General features: G+C 39.2%; 1 protein-coding gene across 6 annotated transcripts in view; it reads left to right on the forward strand.

Moving 5' to 3' along the window:
- The window catches only part of LOC115759739 (CUGBP Elav-like family member 1), a 55,574-nt gene that overhangs the window by 23,405 nt on the left and 11,445 nt on the right, over nucleotides 1–20,724 (forward strand). For all 6 annotated transcript variants that reach the window (XM_030700775.1, XM_030700778.1, XM_030700772.1 and 3 more), the window contains one exon: nucleotides 16,498–16,676. In XM_030700775.1, coding sequence (XP_030556635.1) covers nucleotides 16,498–16,676 — 179 coding nt within the window. The remainder of the gene's footprint in view (nucleotides 1–16,497; nucleotides 16,677–20,724) is intronic.

Consider the following 20,724-nt stretch of genomic DNA (forward strand, 5'->3'; position numbering starts at 1 on the left):
ATTGTAGAACCATTTTCGAACCAACTACAGCAAATGAGTGCTGTGCATGCAAATCAATAAGTTAACGATCTAATCCATTTCCGCTGTTGCGACTTGCATACAGATTGCTCCAAATATGGCTAATACAAGCCCCCCCGCCCTCTCTCTCTCTCTCTCATTCTCTCTGTCTCTCTTTTTAGTTAAGTTTTCTCAATATGTTTGGCTGCAAGCACATGCAAAATTTCTAACCTCAGGCACACACACACTCGCACATACACAGCTCATTTGGGAATAGCTATTGGGGGGAATTTTGGGTATTGCTGGCTTGCTCTGCTTGGCTCTGTAATTCTTAGCTGCAGTGGGCGTGGCAGAGGCGTTATTGGGGGGGTCAGCAAAATGCTGGGATGCTTTGACGTTTCTATCGATGTGGACGCGGCTGTTGTCGTCGTCGTCGACGCTGTCTAACTAAGCGCATGACTTGCATATTTATGCGATATATGCGAAATGAATTGTTTGTTGTGGTTGTCGTTGTGTTTGTTGTTGTTATGGTTGTTGCTGTGGTTGTTGCTGTTGTTGCTTAAAGAAGCGGCAGCACTGACAGGCAGCAAATAATGATAATAAATAAGCAACGCCACGTCAAAAGGCTAAACAAAAATGGTTATAAATAAATAAAGAACCATTTGAACGAATGAGCGAATAGATGAGTGAGTGAATGAGTGAATGAGTGCATGTACAGCCCTGTGCAAGGCGACAAACTCAAAGTCCGGCGAGCACAACAAGTGCATGCGATGATATTTTTAAAGCAATTCGATGCAGCAGACACGTTTCCCAGCAGCAGCAGCAGTTGCAGTAAAAAGCAGCAGCAGCAGGAAAACTAATCATTTTATGAGCAGATCAAATGACAGGCAGAGGGCGGGGCTGACTATGGGGGAAGCTGGAGAGCTGACTATGCTAGGTCGCGGGGCACAACAGTCAAAGTCAAAATGGCTGTCAGTCAAAGTGAAACGTAGCAGCCCGTGCAAATAGCTCACAGAATGTTGGTGTGCGTGTGTGTTACATAAGTTTGTCTGTTTTAGAATTTTGTGGCAAAAGCATCAGGTGCGAGCGAGAGCAGCTGCAAGTGCCATTATCGCCATTTCGCTCGCACGCAACGTGCGCAAATGTGTTAACATAAATGTAACACGTTTCGCTGTGGCAACAACCAACACGAGCAACAACAACAACAACAACAAACCACAGCGAGCAACCAACAACAACAGCAACAATTGAAAACACTGCACGTTGCCATGTCACGTAGCTGCTTTTGCATGTCAGCTGCAGTCGAGGGGTGGCCCGTCACAACCGGGAGAAGATTTTCGCCAACGAACGTAACTGTCACATTGGCAAGTGTCAAGAAAATTGTTCAAGCTGCCTTTTTTTTTGCCAAGGAAAACCCCAAAATCATCTTAAAATATACCAAAAATTCTATTCTATTCAAACTGACATGATCTCTGGTCTAAAGCTGCGGATATTAATAATGTTGATGATGATTATGGCGATTTGGTTGGTAGTTTCAGGTTTTTTAGCAACCATTTGCTAATTACAAAAATAACACGCTTGTGAGCATTGTGCAAACGTTAAATATGAACTTGGATTTTGATTTGACTCAGTCAAAACACACAAGTTAGAGTTAAGAGCAGTAACTGCAAGAGTTTGAAGAGAATGAAATTGAGAGGTAGAGTATTGGCAAGCCCAAGAGAACTACATAAGACTTAAAGTGCTATGCCCCATAACATGGCTTACCACACCTGGCCAAAGGTCATCAGATAATAATTAAAAAAGCGCCTTATCTAAAAATTGAAGCACATCTTAAGCTTTCATGTGCTTTAAAAGCTGACTGCCTACTAGATTAATCCATTAACTCAAGATATTTTTAAATAAATACTTCTGGAAGATAAGAAGATATATTTTTAAGCTTTCGCTTAAAGATAGTAAAATACTCTAAAACCAAAAACTGAGTGTGAGAGAAACATATAGAAGCTTTGAAAGCTCCCTCTATAAGAGAGTAAAATCCTTAAACAAAATTGTAAAAGCCAAATATTGAGTGTGAGTGCAAAATATTAAAGCATTTAGGTGCTTTAAAAGCTTCCGCTTAAAGTGAATAAGATACAGAGGGCCTCTCAAGCGTTCATGTGCTTTCAAAGCTATTAAGAATATACAAAAAATAAGTACTCTAGTGTTAGGTAACTGTCGAAACTTTCATGGACTTTGAAAGCTGCTTTGCAACACTAACATATATGACTGCATATTTTAGATTTTTACAAAATCGATTGAAATTTTATTTGTTAATTAACAAAAATGTTTTTTCAAAGTGATTTACTTAGTGATGAGCGCAGAAAATGCAATTTTCCAATATATTTTACGGTATTTTGACAATTTCAATTGTTTTCATTGAATGTGACTTTCTCAGCTCGCATGGGTTAGTCAATTTGTTTGCAGCTAATTTCCTGAACTATTGAAAATTTTAGCATGCGCCCACTCCTTACACACACATGCACACACACATATACACACTTGTAAAACCGAAACGTCAAATGGCAGACAAGTGACCAGAGAACACAAATACGAGAATTCTGTGGGACCCTTCAATGAAAACAACAAATATTCGATTGTTGCTGCTGCTGCTGCTGCTGTACATTTTGCATAGACAATGGTGCGATAGACAGACGACAACGACAACAACAACAACAACAACAACAATGACAACTTTGAATGCGTTACAGTTCAATACAGACCGTCAGAGTGGATAAAACCGACGGCCGGGTGGAGGAATGGAGGTGTACCAGGGGGTAGGGGCTAGGGGCTAGGCCAATAGGCGGCGCATTGGCCGCTCGATCGAATGTGCGTCCCATAAGAACGAAATTAAATTCTGTCGCGACAATACAACATGCGGAATACGTAATCAATTGCCGACATCGATATAAATACAAATTTACATTGGAGCAGATACACTATATATATATAAACAAAAACAAACTTATATGCGTATAAATATATACATACGTATTGTTGTAACTTGATGCCGCATCTGTATCTGTGCCTGGTTCAACACAAGGCCCGTGCATATATTTACATTGCCTTGAGTACATAGAGTCGAAAGCAAATGTGAAGCCAAAGTAGCAAACGAAAGTTCTTACAAAATACTTTTTGAACCTTGACAGGGGACAAACGAAAGCAGCTCATGCACATTTATTGCCTATTTATCTGAGCAATCGTGTGCGACTGTTTATGTGAATTAGAGATGAGAGACAATGTTGATGTTTTTCTAGCTGCAACAAACACGCACGACTTAACATGCGGAATTCGCGCCGAAATTGAAAAAAATACGCGTGTTTATATTAAGTAGAGCCAAATAGTACATAACACAACCTTCAGCTGACCTCACACAACTCTAAACGTCTTTAAACTTAATTCAGACAACTTAAAAACAAAACGAGACCTCAACCACCAAAATACTAAATAAATAAAAGCTCTCAACAAGACTTAGCACGACTATATTTTAAGCTTAACAGGATCTCACACGACTAGAGCTTAGTAGAACAGCTGCTCAGTGCGTCTTAAGGTGGCTCAACATGAACGACGGTGGCAAGTAAATTGTTAGAAGGTGCTTTAGCACGACTGAGTACGAATCAACACGACTTAACACGATCCAAAACGATGCTGATATGACTAGGCAGCGCTTTAGCCCGACTAAACACGACTTAATCTGAATGTTACACGAGCCAACATGACTTAATGCGACGCTGCCTTGACTATAATGGATCTTACAAGACTTAAACAGAAGGCAACTCAAGAAAACACGACGCTGGCAAGCCTATTGAGGGTCTTAGCACGACTTAACACGATTCAATCAAAAAATAAATAAACTGAGCATGAAGCTGTCGTGATTATAATGGCCCCTAGAACGACTTAACACGACTTAGTCAGAATGTAACACGACTCAACACAACTAGAGCCGATCATATACCTATATATTATTATTTTTATAATATACATATACATCTAATCTGTCTGTTTTGATCGTGCTTGAAATACTTAATTCATGTCATGTTAAAAAAAATCTGACACGCGCTCATCTTTAACATTAAAATCTATATATCAAGTGAATGAGTTGGTGTGTGTGTGTGTGTACAGCTGTCTCCAGCACATTGTTCAACACTGTTACAGACAAAAGGAAGAGTGGGAAATTGGGGTCGCACTCAACTTGAAAGCATTTTGAATATTGCATATGCAATAGCCAATAGTCAAAGTCTGCCCTGCATTCCGCCTTTTGTACCGAGAGCAATGCTTAAGGGGCGCATATTTAGCATAGACAAGTTTTCAATTGAGTGTAGGTGAGTGCCAGTGTGTGTGTGTGTTGCTAAGTTATGCAACAAAGAGAAAGAGAAAAAGAGAGAGAGAGAGAGAGAGAGAGAAAAGAACGAAATGCTTGCTAATTGAGCGAAGCTCTTAATAATTGTACGTTTACTCAAGGGCAGCTTGTTAGAGCTGTCGGATAAAAAGCAAAACTAAAATTAGAACTTAGGCAAAAGAATTGTTAAATTAATATATCGAGTCAACAATTACAGGTAATCAAAATGATAGCCCGTTGATTATACGCCGCAAACACAATTTACGTTAATAAAAGCTAATGACAGGCGCGTTGCCAACCGCTGCGACAAATGTGCAAAATCATTTAAATCAGTTGGCAACACCCTCCCCCCACCCTCATTTCAGCTATGTGCGTGGCATGCCAAAAAGTGAAGAGGCGCAGAAGGCGTGGCAAGTCTCTGTATTCTTTGACCGGACGGCGTCGTCGACAGCCAGCAGCAGTTGGAGCTGCAGCTGGTTGGGGCCCAGAGCTAGCTGAGAGTCGCAGCCCGAGCCAAAGCCAGCACGTTTCGATTACGTTGGCAACACTTCCGGGCCGCGAGCGCCACAATTTCCGCAGAGCTCGCGCGTTGTATTCGTTGGGCAATCGCCAAACTGCCAGCAGGGAGCAGTCAGCAGCGTCAACGCGATTGGGCATCTATGGGGCAGGATCTGTTTTGGTGGCGGCCATTTCAGCAGCTGCTCGAAGGGTTCATTTATGCACATATAGTGTATGTGCTTATATATAAATATATCTATTTTTTATATACCCTGTAGACATTAGAAATGAATGGGCATATTGTAGAAGTGCAGGTTTATGTAACAGGAGGGAAACATTGCCAACCACATAGACAACAGACGAGACGGAATGCTCGTGTATCAGACACAGATCAAGTTTATGTCAAATAAGAAGAATTTCCACAAAGTTGCTCGCCTTTTCCTTGGGTATTTTCCAAGCCGAATAAAACAATAAAAATCATCAAAATCATGCAAACCAAAACTACAAACTAAATTTGTAGATGATCGATAACTCCCACGTTTTGTATAGATCGTTAAAAATGTAGCTAATCGATAACCAGCCTGTTTTATGTATATCGATAAATCTATGGATGAGCGAGTCCTTTCCCATATTTCATAAATCAATAAATATATAGATGTTCGATAACTCCGTTTTGTCTAAATCGATAACTATCGATTTTCAGCGATTAGAATGTTTTTTTAATTTTATATTGAACTACTGTACGGTCTCTGTTGATATATTGGAAGTGATTACGTACGTTGCAGCTGCTGCAACCGTTTATAGGGTATCTTCTGGTCGTGCGTTTGCGACTAGCTGTGTCTTAATATCGTGTTGTCCGAAACGCTTTGCCCCGTGCTGCTGTGCTGCTGGCTCATTCAATTACCGCTGCCCGCCAGCAGTTCCTATTCTAATGTGCCATCGATGCTCACTCGCCCAACCCCCACTCCGTTCCCCTCTGGCCGTAGCAAGAACTCCCTTTTGATTTTCTCAAGTGCTTGGCTGGCACATTGCCCTGAGTTCGAAAGATGAGTGGATGCAATGCATATGCGACTGTTGCCAGACAACGGGACAGCCTATTGACTGGCCGCTCAGCAAGTCTTGTATTATAATTTAGCTTTTATATAGTTTCTATACATTTTCCTTTTTTGTTTTTTCCCCCCACCGAAGCACTTTGAATATGTTGATATGAGTCGAAAGTGCGCTTTTTGTGTAGCTCAAGTGTCGGGCACTACAACAAATTGAAACATTCAATTTGAAAAACAACTTGTGCGTGGATCTGGCACTGGATTCAATATTGTGGTCAAATGTTTGCCTTACGTTGAGGCTGCATTCCCTGACTAGGCGATTAATGCCTGGGCATCATAATTAGTAAATTAAACCAAATACCAGTTAAGATCTAAAGATCCCATTGAATTGAGCATTGCGCACAAATTATTTTGCTCACTTGGCTGCAACTCAAGTCTGGCATTTCATTATCGAAATGCATTTTGACAGACAGCCAAATCTTAAAATTTATGCCATGGCTCAAAGTTGCAATGCAATAGGGAGGGGCGAGGGATTAAGTGTTGCACATTTTACACTGGAAGAAAACACTTTGGTAGAACATAAAGAAATTACTCAAACAAATCTTAATGTTAGACCTAACTAAAGGCTAAAAATTGTTCTACATATACTTTTTAAGCTCAAACTGATTTAGAATAGTTTATGTTAATATAAAAGCTGTTAAAATTAAATAAATAAATTCAAGTTCAAATAAAATAATATATTTAAATGTATAATAAATATAATGGCTATAGATTCCTAGTCAAGGAAGTTAGGTATAAACTTAAAGTTTTTTTGGGCAGGGCCGGATTTTAAAACAAAGTTCTTGTCAGGTTTTTTATAACATATATTATGGACTTATATTCGAAAGCAAAACAACAAAATATTACAGTTATTTTCGAATATTTATCAGATTCTTCAATTAATTGTTAATTTCTTGCAAGTTTAATGATAGTCTGCGAATGCAAGTATGATTCGCACTCAATTGACGTGAGTTCTAGAACGCAAATTATGAGGAACTATTAGTATTAGATTGTACAGTACATACAGATGTATCTCACAGATACATTTAGTAAAGCTCGTGAAGTTTGCACTGTACTCATTAGATTCATCTCTCAAGTAGCTGTTTTGTTTTTTTTTCTCATCTGATTATTTGGCTTTTGCATTGCTGCTGACGTTGTTGCCGGTCGTGTCTTTACCTGAAACTGGTTCTGGTGACGCACGTGCCGCCTCTTAATGCTGATGTGAGACAATGAGCGCTGCTCTCTGCGTATTCATAAGATACATATTCGCTTCATACTTGGCGTCGTAAAGTATCTTGTGTCAGTCGCATTCGACGCCACAGAGCGCTGCACATTTAATCTTGAGGTGTTCTGCATATTTGCGGCTTTGACGGCAACGTCACGTCAAAAACACTTGGATTGTCAGTCAGTCAGTCAGTCAGTCAGTCAGTCAGTCAGTCAGTTAGTTATTTAGTCGTGTGTTTGGCAGCGAGGGAGCCAAATGCCAGCCAAATGCGACCAAATTCTCCTACGTTGTCGCTGACAGTCGTAAATTCTTTGAGATACTTTTTTTTCTTTCTCGCTCAGTTGTAACTTTTGCGCTGCTTTTTGATTTGCCTCAAAATTATTCGCCATGCGCTTTGCATAATAATCAACAGGGATTCTCGCACAGCCAGTGAGCTAAGCTGAGATAGCATTAGAGAAAGAGGGAAAGCGAGTGAGAATGGGAGAGAGAGAGAGAGAGAGAGCGAGACAGTTGTGGCATGCTAGATGATTACTTTGTTGCCCTGAGAATTGCAGCGCGGGGGGTGTAAAAAGAATGTAATATGCGACTTGCCTTTGATTTAAAGTTAAAAAACTCGGAATTGCCGTCATAATAACATTCAGTCTGAATTGATTGAAGGCTTGAGCTAATGTCAAAGTAAGACGAATGCAATTGCTGAGAAATTCGAATTGAATGCTTTTTTGATAAACGTAACATATTAAGATATCGAGATATATCTAATAATAATATAACGCTCGCAAACCGACTTAATTTTTCATGATTATTGAAGTTTAAAATAATAATAATATTAATCAAATTTTATATAAATTTGTTGTTGTTGTTGTTATTAAAAAAATTATGTTTCGTTGCCAATAATTGTTCACAAAATTTAAAAAAAAAAAATGGCCCAATCTGTTGCTCTACAATATTTATTTAATAGAGTTGCAGATTCTTACGATCCACTTTTTTGACAGTGTTAAATAAGACATTTATTAAAAATTGTTCGAATAATATCAGGACTCTATAAATACAAAATGTATTTGTACAGGCTCTGACTAAACTGATCTGAAAATAATTACTTTAAATCGGCAAATTTCTAAGAAACTCAGCAGCAAGACATAAGACACAAGCCCTGTTTATTTCTAATTAGGATTTTAGCATAAAACATTGCTACTCAGAGTGTAGGATGCAATTTGTATGATCCGCGGATTCAGCGTTTAACGTTTTCAATTATAACGTAAACACATGGCACAGAAGACGCCCAAAATTGCGCAGGCACTCATATTGTTTGTTGTTTATTGTTGTTGTTTTATTGTTGTTGTTTTATTGTTGCTGCTGTTGTGGTTGTTGTTGTTGCTGCTGTTGCGGCTGCTGCTGTTTGTTGTTCAGATTAAGCGAACGCGGCAGACTTAATAAATGAAAATGCAATGCACATGTGAAGCCGCCATTTTTCAAATGCTGCAGTGTGTGTGTGTGCTTGTGAGTGTGTGTGTGTGGAACAGGAGCAACTTTTCACATATTTGTATCTGTTTGTGTTGTTAAGTAGTTGGCGCTGCCGTTGCCGCTGCAACCGCCCCAGCTGCATAAATATTTATTGCATATTTTGCAAATGAGTTGCCAAAAGTGTTGAACAACGAACCAAAGCAACAGCCGCAACAGCAGCAGCAGCAACAGCAGCAGCTACGTAATTTGCGTTTGTTTTTACATTCATTTGAAATACTTAACGCCATAATTGCAGCCAGTTTACATTTAAACGCTGCATTCAAATCCATTTAAATGCAGTCGCATGCACTTAACAGAAATGGATTTAGAAGCAAAGTGTTAGCGCATATTTAAAGCGGCCTATTCATGATTGTAATCAATATACAGAACAGAGGCTTATATTTCCAAAGAAAAAACGTATCGGGTGCTTCATTTATGATATAGTATCTCTATATATATAACTGTTTGTCCTGACTGACTGACTGGCTGAGGTTTAACGAGGATTGGCTTTTTTTTCATGGTTTGGCCTCATTATCCATTCTACATCAAAATCTGGCAACATAATTTTTGGTCAAAATTCATGTCAAAATGGTACCCTCAAATATCCGATATAGGTTAAAACTTCCCACACCCATAACTTGGTCAAATCTTATCCGATTTTCATAAGGTTTGGCCTTTTGTTCATGGTTTGGCCTCATTATCAATTCTGCATCAAAATCTGGCAACATAATTTTTGGTCAAAATTCATGTCAAAATGGTACCCTCAAATATCCGATATAGACATAGGTCGAAACTTCCCACCCCCATAACTTGGTCAAATCTCATCCGATTTTCATGTGGTGTGGCTTTTTGTTCATGGTTTGGCCTCATTATCAATTCTGCATCAAAATCTGGCAACAGAATTTTTGGTCAAAATTCATGTCAAAATGGTACCCTCAAATATCCGATATAGACATAGGTCGAAACTTCCCACCCCCATAACTTGGTCAAATCTCATCCGATTTTCATGGGGTGTGGCTTTTTGTTCATGGTTTGGCATTGGCACCATTCTGCATCAAAATCTGGCAACATAATTTTTGGTCAAAATTCATGCCATATTATCCTTTAAAGACATGGGTCAAAATTTCCCACCCCCATAAGTCAGTCAAATCTCATCCGATTTTTACGAGGTTTGGGGTTTTGTTCATGGTTTGGCCTCTTTATCAACTTGGCATCAAAATCTGGCAACATAATTGTTGGTCGAAATTCATCCTATATAGACATGGATCAATATTTCCCACCCCCACAACTTTTGTCAACTCTCATTCGATTTTCATAAGGTTTAGCTCGTACAAATATACATATATATATATATATATATATATATATATCGCTTGAATATAAAGATTTATAGATTTAATATATATCTTGTATATGCTATCTTCCGTCCAACATCGATAAGACTATCTTATATATTTAACTAACTAAACTAACGGCCTTACCCTAGCTGTTGGATTCGAATGCCTTTCGAAAGTTAAGTAACCCAGTGTTGGAAAATATTTAAATAACTGCGAGGAAGTGTTGCACATATCAAACAACACAGTGAACTGCTTAGCAATACTTGAAAGTAAATTGTCATTTTAAGGGAGTGAAAAATCAAAAAAGTAAAGCTTACTGCAACATCTGAACATGCAGTTTAAAGTCAACATGGCCTTTACAAACACACACACACACACACACATTGTCACACAGCAACAACATGCCGTGACGACATTCATTGCTCATTTCTCTACTCTAGAGGTGTCAACAAATTTCAGTTCCCGGGGCTGGCAAAGTTTATAGCCTAGCCCAAGGGATCGTTATACGCAACCAAAACTTATTGCGGTGCAAAAAATTTTCTGTTTTAATTCAATTAGGCGGCAAGCCACGCCCACGCTGGTGTGTTGAAAACTTCGGCAGGGACGCGACTGTGGACGACGCACTTAATGCGCAAATTTTCGACATTTTTCAAGTTTTTTTTTCACATTTTTTTTTTTTTTGCTGTGCAGCCATCGCGAATTATGCCGACAACATATTTGCATAATTTTGCAATAATTGACAAGCGGAAAATGTTGATGCGGAAACGGAAATTAAAACGGAATTTCAACTAATTTCCCATGCAGTTGTAAGAAAAAATGCGAACAATTCGTTCAACGAATAAAAAAGTAAATGCTAATGAAATGCTTTGTTAAATATGAGAATTTTTATATTAGTTATAATTATGGAGAGCACAATAAATCCCAGAATTTATGAGAAGCAGATGCAATTTAAAAAAAATTATATAATTAACAATTGTACAACATTAATAGAGCAAAAATAAAGCATACGCACTGTATGCCAGTTAAATAGTTTGTTTGCAATTGAAATAAAAATATATTTTAACATATACATTCAAGAAAATATGAAAGGTAATAAAATATATTTGTATTTATATTTTATAAATTTATTTCAACGAAAATGTATGGCACATATTTGAGAGTAGCAATAAAATAAAGTATGCGTCAGGTATGCCAGCCGAAATAATAAAGTCTTACAACTTGTGAATTTATATTTGCGGAGACTGCAATTGATCCAAGCAAATATTCAATATATATTCAATTTTATGTAATTTAAATGAATGTTGGCATATATTTGCAAATAATCAAATAACATGCACGTTAACTACTTTCTTTAAGCCCAAAATATGGAACTTTGCTGAGCTCAAGTTTGCATTTATGTGGCATTTATTAGGCTGGGCCAGAATTACAATTACAATCAAAATCACAGCCATTAGCCAAGCTTGTTCACATCTGTTTTTACACATGTATTGCTTTACAGCTTTTGCCGTAACGCCTGCGGCTATGCTTTGAATATTGCACGCTTGTCAAACCACGCCCCCCACCCACCTCACCAACACAACTCAGACTCCTTCGAATCACACTCAAAATTGGCCCCAGTTACGATCTGAATTCGGTTTGCATGTAAATCGCACATAAGTTAACAAAAACTACCCCACAATTTCTCAGCTTCCTCTACTTTTCACCATAACAAAGCATTCTAATGCAGCGTACATTAGAAACGAATTTCCCAGCAATTCATATAGCTGCATATGCATATGTGTCTTACACATGTCTGCACGCGTGTATGTGCATAAATATATTTATGCAAATCCCAAACACTTCAGGCATATTTTCTTGCTCAACATTTTGCTCTACTATGACTATGAAAACCATTGTCCTGGTTAATGCATTGACTTTTGTTATACCTATACACTTACCCAAAAGGAAAAGTTAATGAAATGAGTGAGGTTCCCAAACGAACTTACATAGATTTTCACTTAACGCAAGATATTGCAAGAATCTAATATAGATAATAAAAGTATAATATGGTATATGTATATAAATACAAATGTAAATATTTATATTATTTAACTGAAAGTTCTGAGTTCTGCATTTATTAGCATAAAGTTGGAAACTTTGACAGAGATAATCGTCGTCAAAGCTTTTGGACGCTCAAAAATACAAATAAAAAAACAATTATCGTCTGAAAATAATCTCTCGTTAAGATCCACTCAAAGAATAGTGTATGCGGCATTCGGAGGACTGCGTTTCGATTTACCTGATATGCTGTAAATTTGTTTTGTAATTTCCGTAGCATACTTAAGTGCGTTTGATTGTGTTTGTGGGCTAAAAGTATGCTTTACATTGGATACTTAGCTTGTAAACATTTGCTAAAGAGCTTAATTTGTTTATGCATGGCAAACAAATTTGTTAAAATAATTAAAATTCCATTTCGCCCAGACTTACAATAAGAACTTAAAGTGAAGAAAATTCAAATTTAATTGCCATGCAAATTGAATGAGATGCCTGCTTGAGTTAACTTTCGAGCAGGTCACAAAATGCAACTGCAATAAAATAAAAGATCTCAGATATAAAAAATTGTGCACATGCCCACAAAAAGTTTTGCCCAAAAATTTGCCCAACTCTCTGACACAAAAGTTGATGTCTCAAGTGCGAAGTGTGAATATGGCAGGAGGCAAGGGGCAGGACCTAAGTGCAGTTTCCCTCTTTGACTCGGCACATAAATCTTAAGACAGTTAACGACATCATATGCCAAGTCAGGGCTTTGCCACAGGGTCAGATGAACTTACATGGCGGGGCCGGGCAGGAAAGTGGGCGCTTGTTTGTCCCCCAAAAATTATATGCCGCGCGAAGCCTGCGAACTTTATGCGCATTTCATTCTCTGCATAATTGTAAGACGGAAGGCACGAAGGGCAGCAGCAGCAGTTGCAACTCGAGAGGACGAAGTGAGCGCCGCCGGTTGAGGAAACCAATTTGTGGTAATTGTCGTGAAATTGCAATTTCTGCAACTGTAATGGGGCAGCTACAGCTGCAATTGTGCCGACAAAGGGGGGCAGCAATGTTGGCTGTGCAGCGTGAGTTGGTTAAATGAGGTTCCTTGACTGCAACTGCCAAGAAACTGTGCGTTGTCCTCTGACTGGAGCTGAGAAACTGCGCAGAGCTGACATAATACAGTGGACATTAAAGTCTACGAATGTCGAATTATTGCGTGTGTTAATGATGCACATGAGCATGTCAGGATTCAGTTTATGCGGCACCAGAGATATACAATCGATTTTAGATACCCTTTATCATACAAGCAGGGTACTGGCATGATATAACTTGTAAGATATATTAACATATTCCTGATCGGCATGAACTGTAGCTATTTATTTTATATATTAGATATAAGAAAGATAAGAAAGAAAGATAAGAAACTCTGCGAAATTTGTGAAGCTTCACAATTTGTGAAGCTTCACTCTTCATCCCTCCTTCTTTTTTTTTTTTTTAAATTTCTTGGGAAATTCTTTGAAAATAATTCGTAACTTTTCTGTATAGTAAGAGATAAATAATCACTTTTTCTAATAAGCACAAACAGATTTCTATAAACTATTTGTTAATTGTCTAAAATGGTTTATTTTGGCTAGACAAATGCTAGTTAGTGAAGTCATAATTGCATATAAGAGACTCTTTCTTAACACGTGTAAAACTCCTGACATTCCCTCAATACAGTCTTTTGCCCAGTCTAACCAAGGATTGTTTCCCCATTTCAAAGCTTGCATTTTCGTCTAATCAGGCTTTATACACCAAATACGATATTTTATGCTTTAAATTAAGTGCAGCCAGCAGCTCCTATTGGAGCCACATTTATGTTACTTTATCGCTAGTGCAATTTATGGCATGTCAGTAACAGCAAACGCGCATTCGCAGATACAACGCAGATACTTGCAGATACTTCTAGGTACTTGCAGATACTTGGCTCGACTTTACCATCTTTATCGGTGCAAAATCACGTGCGCATAAAACTTTCCAATCAGCGGCGCTCGCTCGCTAGCTAGCTCTCTCCCCCCTCCCCCTCTCTTTTTATACTTCTCACATGCCAGAGGTGCTTAACAAGCTCTCAGCAACAACATCGCTGCACCTGTCGCTGAGTCAGTTGCAATAAGTTGGTTCGTTCTTGCCCCCCAATTTTTGTTCATATATTTTTTTTGTCATATAGTTTGGTTATCTTTTGCTGGCGCAAAGTTGCAACTTGAAATGGCAAATCCATACAATAAATATATAAAATGTTACTTTCTGTGTCACACCTGAACTAACCTCAAATAAATTTCTCGCACCTGTGTCAGAGGCAGGTGCCTGGGCTGCCAGCTGCGGCAAACAAAAGAATGAACAAACTGCAATCCATGTATGTGTGTATTTAGCAACAGGGTGTTTGTGTGCGTGTGCGTGTGTGTGGAGAAAAACTTTCCGTTCGATAAGACCAACGGGCAAGACCAGAGGCTCTAGCTGAGTGCCAGGCATCGTATGCCCCACCCATCCCTTCCAAAAAATCGACGTCTTCCAGGCGAAACGCAACAATTTCCAATCACTTCCGTTGCAGCGACACAATTTTCTATATTTATACCTTACGACGCAAGCCCCAAGAAGGTTACCGAATGCCAGTTAGGGAAAAAAAGAACCCGAAAAGGGAACAGTTAGTATGATCTGGCGAAGATTTGTTGCCCTCGAATAAGATCTTAATAAAATTTGGTCTAGTTTATATAAAAAACTTAATATTTACATAAATTTTCCATTGTAACTATAAATTATATAATTTTACATAGTTGTTGAAACCTAATGAAAGTAATCCAGAAGAATTACCAATCGTTGCCCGGTTGAAGTGAATTATGCTGAAAACATTTACCATCCGTATTCAACTTCCTAAAGACTTCTCAAAAAGAGACTCAAGAAAAATCTAAGATACCCCTTCCTTGTTCACAAAAAAGTGTCGAAGTTTTTCAAACAAACCACAAAAATAATTTCAAACATTTTATCTGGCCAAACAAGCACAGCGAGTCAGACTAGCCTTGGTTAGGGTATTTGAGAGTGGTTGGAATGCATGCTTAGTTTATTTTTGAAGCTAGATGTAGCTGGCAATGGTTGCCAATGCCTCCTTTTGTTGCCACATCAGCTCAACCCCTTAGCACTCCCCTCGGACGACTCGGACGGCACCACGTTGCGTATGAGTGTTGTCTGTGCAGTGGAAACTTTGGGGGCGCTTCTCTAAAGTGTTGCAAAATGAAAAGTTTTGCATGCGCTTTGTTGTTGCAATGATTCGATTTGTTGCGATTGCGTTTTTAGTTTTTTGCATGTGCGCTCCAAACTTTTGGCCAACAACACTTGCAACGCATTTGGCAGGCGGGTAGGGTTCAATTTGGAGAGGGGTTGATGGGGGCGGGGAGCGGGGCAGCGTATGTGTTTTGTGTTTTGGCCAAGATAAAGCATGCAATTGCCATGCAAAAAGTTTGCTCACAAATACCCTACTGGGGCCTGGGCAGCAATCGAGCTTTGTTCCTTGGATTTATTGTTGCAGCTTAAAGTTATTTCCGTCGGTGGCAAGTTGCAAGTTGCAAGTTGCAAGTTGCTTGCAGCAGCTGCTTGTCAATTGCGCAGAAAATGACTTTTAAAGTTGCTTGCAAAAGTTGCCGGCTGATTAATTATGGCTGATAAATTCTGCGTATATTACGCATGCCACATGTTAAATCAGTTTCACTAAAGACTGCTTGCCACAAATTGTTGCACGCTTCTGCCAGCTTTTAATGTCGCCTTTATGAAGCTCATTTGACTTGTTGAAAACTCGCCAAGCGAACAATACTTCATTCAGTTAGTTCAAAAATTGGGCCAGGCAACAGTTTCTGCAGTCATGAATGCCACTTGAAGTTGCAGTCAAGTGCCACACCCCAAACACACGCACACACACACGTACACATACACACAAATATATATATATAGCCAAACTGGCTTAAAAGCATAATATGTATAGTTGTTGCCCATTCATTTCGCAGTAAAGTACAAGAGACTGTAAAATACTCTGCAAAATAATAAATCTCCTATATTATAGGCATTGTGACCTTCAAACTGTAACCCCCCGACAGTGAATCCCAAACTGTACTCATTAAGGGCAAGGTAAATTTTGTCTTGAGCACGAAGAGCTTGACAACAAACCCAATATACCCCATTTTGCGCTCTGTGAGCAGTGCAATCGAAACAATTAAAACTGTCGCCATGTTGTTTGCTTGCATATTTTTTACAAGACCAACTCTCCCTCAGCCCCTCCTCCACACTACCCCACCGCCATCGCCTCCTTGCCACTTGTAAATGTGCATTTCATAATTGTTCTTTTTGTTGCCACGTGAGTTTTTTTATATAATTAGTTAACATTTTCTGCTGGATTTTATATGTATAATTGTATGATTTTTGTTTTTTTTTTTTTGTTTCTTGCAGAGCGCAAACTTTTTGTTGGCATGCTGAATAAAAAATTTACGGAAGCCGATGTGCGGCAACTTTTCACGGGCCACGGCACCATCGAGGAGTGCACCGTGCTCCGGGATCAGGTGGGCCAAAGCAAGGGCTGCGCCTTCGTAACATTCGCAACCAAACAGAATGCCATTGGGGCGATCAAGGTGAGATATAACTATATCTGTATACATATATATCAAATAGTTGATCAGAATTGTAAGAAGCGCACTTTAAGGATTTAAGCATTCCATTGTTATATTATGCAGCATGTGTGTGTGAGAGTGTGCGAAAGTATCTGTGTTGGCCGCATCGCAAAACTGTCGCAATGATTAATTGCTGTGGCGGCAAGAGTCGCGCATATAAAACACGATGCACGCCGGCAAAAACCTACACACACAAACTGAGAGCACTTAATAGCTGCTTAGCCAAATAATACCCTGTAATTTTGAATAACAAAGCTCAAATCAATAGCTCAAACTTCTTCAAAATGTTAACAAGTATTTGTCATCTGTCAATAAAACACAAATCTTACCAATCCCTGTTTTGATATACCCAGCAAATACGTAGATGTCGGGTATATCAATCTGTGAAGACCTCTCTGAACGTATAAATAAATCAGCTCTGCCAAATTTGTTCTAGCCTGGCAACCTGCTGTAACAAGCCACAGGTGGCATTAATTATTAACTTTCTATTTAATTAAATGTTTATAAGCAAGCCATGGGCTATATTACAATCATAGAAGGATGTGAGGTCTACAGAAAGGTTTTAGGCCAAACTGCTTCGAACCCGAAACTACAGTATAATTTATTACCACATAAGCATAGCCCCAAAACCTGAACTGAACCGAAAGAAAAACTTTTTCAGCGATTAAAAATATTATGGGAAATGTTTTAGTTTCACTCATATTTTGATCTGTACTCAGAATTGACAAATTAATTTCGTTAAAGAAAAATAAAAATATTTATTGAGCTGATTTTTGGAATTTAAAACTGTTAATGTGAGAGGAAACAAGACTTGAACCAAAATCGGAGTCCATGAATGTGGAAAAGCAGGCTTACAAACTGTGAGGCGAACCACTTAAAACTTTGTTGGGATTTCAGCCATGATTTCTATAGATCAATTTCAAGTAGCTTATGTGAAAATTCAGTATGCAAACTTGTTGAGAATGATGAGAATTCAATAAAAAAAATGCCCGTAAAAAAGTTTTATACATGTAAGTCAGAGTATGCACTGAGAATGCCAAAACAATCTTTATAATGTATTAATAATATATTTTAAATAATATTTTGATGATTTACATTAAACTATATGTTTAAATACGCTCGACTTTGGCAGACTTCTTTCCCGAGTATATGTAATTAAACCGTTTTTATGATTTTATAATTAATGAACAAGCATACTCTGAATGCCTGGCAAGCCTAGCATACCCCATGTAAATGTTTAAATGCCTGGGCATAACCACATGCAACAACAAGAACAACAACAACAGCTGCAACAGGAAGTAGAAATGCAAGCAAGACGCCGCCGCTGGCAGCGGAAGAAGTCAACGGCAATGCTTTTGCCATGGCAGAGCACAGAGCAGATTCCATAGCAAACCCCATGTGCCCAACCTGCAATGGTCACACACACACAGACACACAGGCATACAAACATACATAAACACACACTCGCACACACATGTCACACTAATGCAAGTTTTGTGCCGGAAACAGGCAAAATTACAAACTTCCGACAGGCAAACACAAACACATGTAAAGCAAGAAGAGCAGCAGCGGGTGTGCGTGTGTTAGAGACGGGGTGGGAGGAGCTTGGGGGACATTAGGGAGGACCCAAAGTGTGGGCGACTCAAACATGTTGTCTCTGTGCATTGCACATAATTTGTCGCCTTTTGCAAGATGAATGTGTTGCGGGCGAGCTGCATTATATACAGACACAGACAAAAACATATATAAATATGTATACATATATATATATATATATATGTGTGTGTGTGTGTTGTGCAATTTTAATGCATTAGAAGTCAAATTACTGAATGCGAATCACGCACCAAGCCAAACGCAATGCTGCTGTTGCCGGCGCTGGCCAAATGATTTGGCAAAGTAAGCGAGTGAATGAGTTAAGGGCTCGGATCTTAGGGGTTGGCTGTGGGCGGTGGGCGTGGCTAGTAGCTGCAAGTCATTGCAGTCCATTGACGCCTGAAAGTATGCAATACGCCAACGAGCTAGAGCGAAATGCATTTAATATTAATGTGCCATGTTTATAACCTCAGCAATTTATTTCAACAGAATAGCGCAGCTGCCACGCCCAGCGCCCACCAACCACTCGGAGTTGTTGTTGTTGTTGTTGTTGCTGCGTTCCGCAGACTGCTTTTTATTTGCCGTTGGTATGTAGAGCAAATGATGCTACACAATTTTTCATCACATGCAGATTTGCTCCTTCGCGCTAATTTGTCAAGTGGTTCTGGGCTCTTGGCTCGGACTGTAAGTAGAGTTTCATGCTGATTACCAGGTCATTTAACTCGTTTTTCAGCTGGGCAAACATATCTAGATTACGGTACTGACAGGCGACAAAACGCACTAGCTGCTGCTGAGGAACACAAAATGTAAATCATTTTCCTTTTATTTCCAACAGTACCCAAATTTATCCATTCTTTCAGAATTCAGTATCGCTTGGAGGATATATCTACGATATTTATGATAAAGTAAACAGTTTTTTCTGTAGATATGTAATCTGTGTCTAAGCACACAATCTCTTAACTTTACTATAACGCATCGCCTCGCCATGCAATAACCTTAGCACTTCTTAATTGAAGAAAAAACGTATTGTTGTGCTATATAGCCTGTGCTTCTAGTACACTTTTCTTCAACTTTTTGCCTTGCCAGCAAGGACAACAGCAACTTTAGTGACCTGTTTAAAAACTCGGAAATTTGCCTAATTACTTTGTTGCCAGCAGCAGGATGCGGCACTGCAACAACAGCAACGACAACAACAACAGCAGCTGCAGCAGCCGGTCATAAAAGTCGCGCCACAGCCGCAAGAATTATAGTCAATGTAATTAAAGAGCACTTCTGTTGGCTGTGCCAGGATACACCGCAGCCCCCGACTCAGGACGAGGGGGACGATACCCAAGAGCCGCCCCGGCCACAGCCGCCAGTTTTCACTGTCGGCTCCGGCCACAATTGAGCGGAAGTTGGCGAGGCTCGTCGCCTGGTCTCAATGATAAAGTCTACATAAACCGGGAAATGACTAAAGTGGCTTGGGCCCATTCCGTTGCCCCAACCACGCCTCCTCCCTTTCCTCCACCACTCTCCAACGGGCGCGATTTGGCCTGGTTTATGTTTTAGTTTCGTGTCCATTTGTTTGCTTTTGTTGTTGTCAGGCTTAGTGAAAGGTGTAAATTAAGTCGCTTAGGCAAAATTGCTGTGGTTTGCACCAGCAGCAGCAGCATGATCAGCAGAGCCGCAGGAAGCTTTGGACAACCATTGGATTTGTTACTGCCCGCGTTTCTCTAGCTTAAGTGCGCGTCATTATTTTGCTGCGGCCATAAAAATTATGTGTACAGCTAACGTTGCCCTCGTTATGTCTTCTTGGCGCTGCATTTAACTTCGATGAGCTGCAGGGGCTGACGAAGATTGTAATTGGGGCAAAGGCGTTCAAGGGAACTTAACTCAAGTGGCATCGAGTTCAATTGAAATTATTAAATAAGTGCTTGAGTAAATGGATGATTCCGACATGGGAGCTCTTAGAATTATTAAGAACACTATATAATTGTTATATTTTTATATTTCAGTTATACTCAGTTATTCAGTTGCTCTGTCAATCAGTATATCAATTGATTGTCCAGATACTGACGATCAGTCAGCCATCATTCGGCTAATCAATCAGTCAATCATTCAGTCAATTATTCAGTTCAGTTCAGTCAATCAATTGCTGTCAGTCAATCAGGACATTCACTTTTATATACAGATTACTTCACACTAACTATAACAAACCCCTCCCTCAATATGTATATCCTCTCCTATCCCCCAACCAATATCTTAACCATTCACACAATCTGTAAGTTGATTGAGTTAATCAGGATATTAATCTAGCTGATTGACTGACGTCAACGAGAACAGTCAGTGTTATATATAAAGATTTATCTTCAGTAACTTTATAACAAAATCCCTCTCTCAACCACAGTAAATCAGTTGATCGGTTAGTCAGTCAGGC

Source organism: Drosophila novamexicana, unplaced genomic scaffold, assembly GCF_003285875.2.
Source record: "Drosophila novamexicana strain 15010-1031.04,08,12 unplaced genomic scaffold, DnovRS2.1 tig00000387-arrow-pilon, whole genome shotgun sequence".
Classification (NCBI taxonomy): Eukaryota; Metazoa; Arthropoda; class Insecta; order Diptera; family Drosophilidae; genus Drosophila; species Drosophila novamexicana.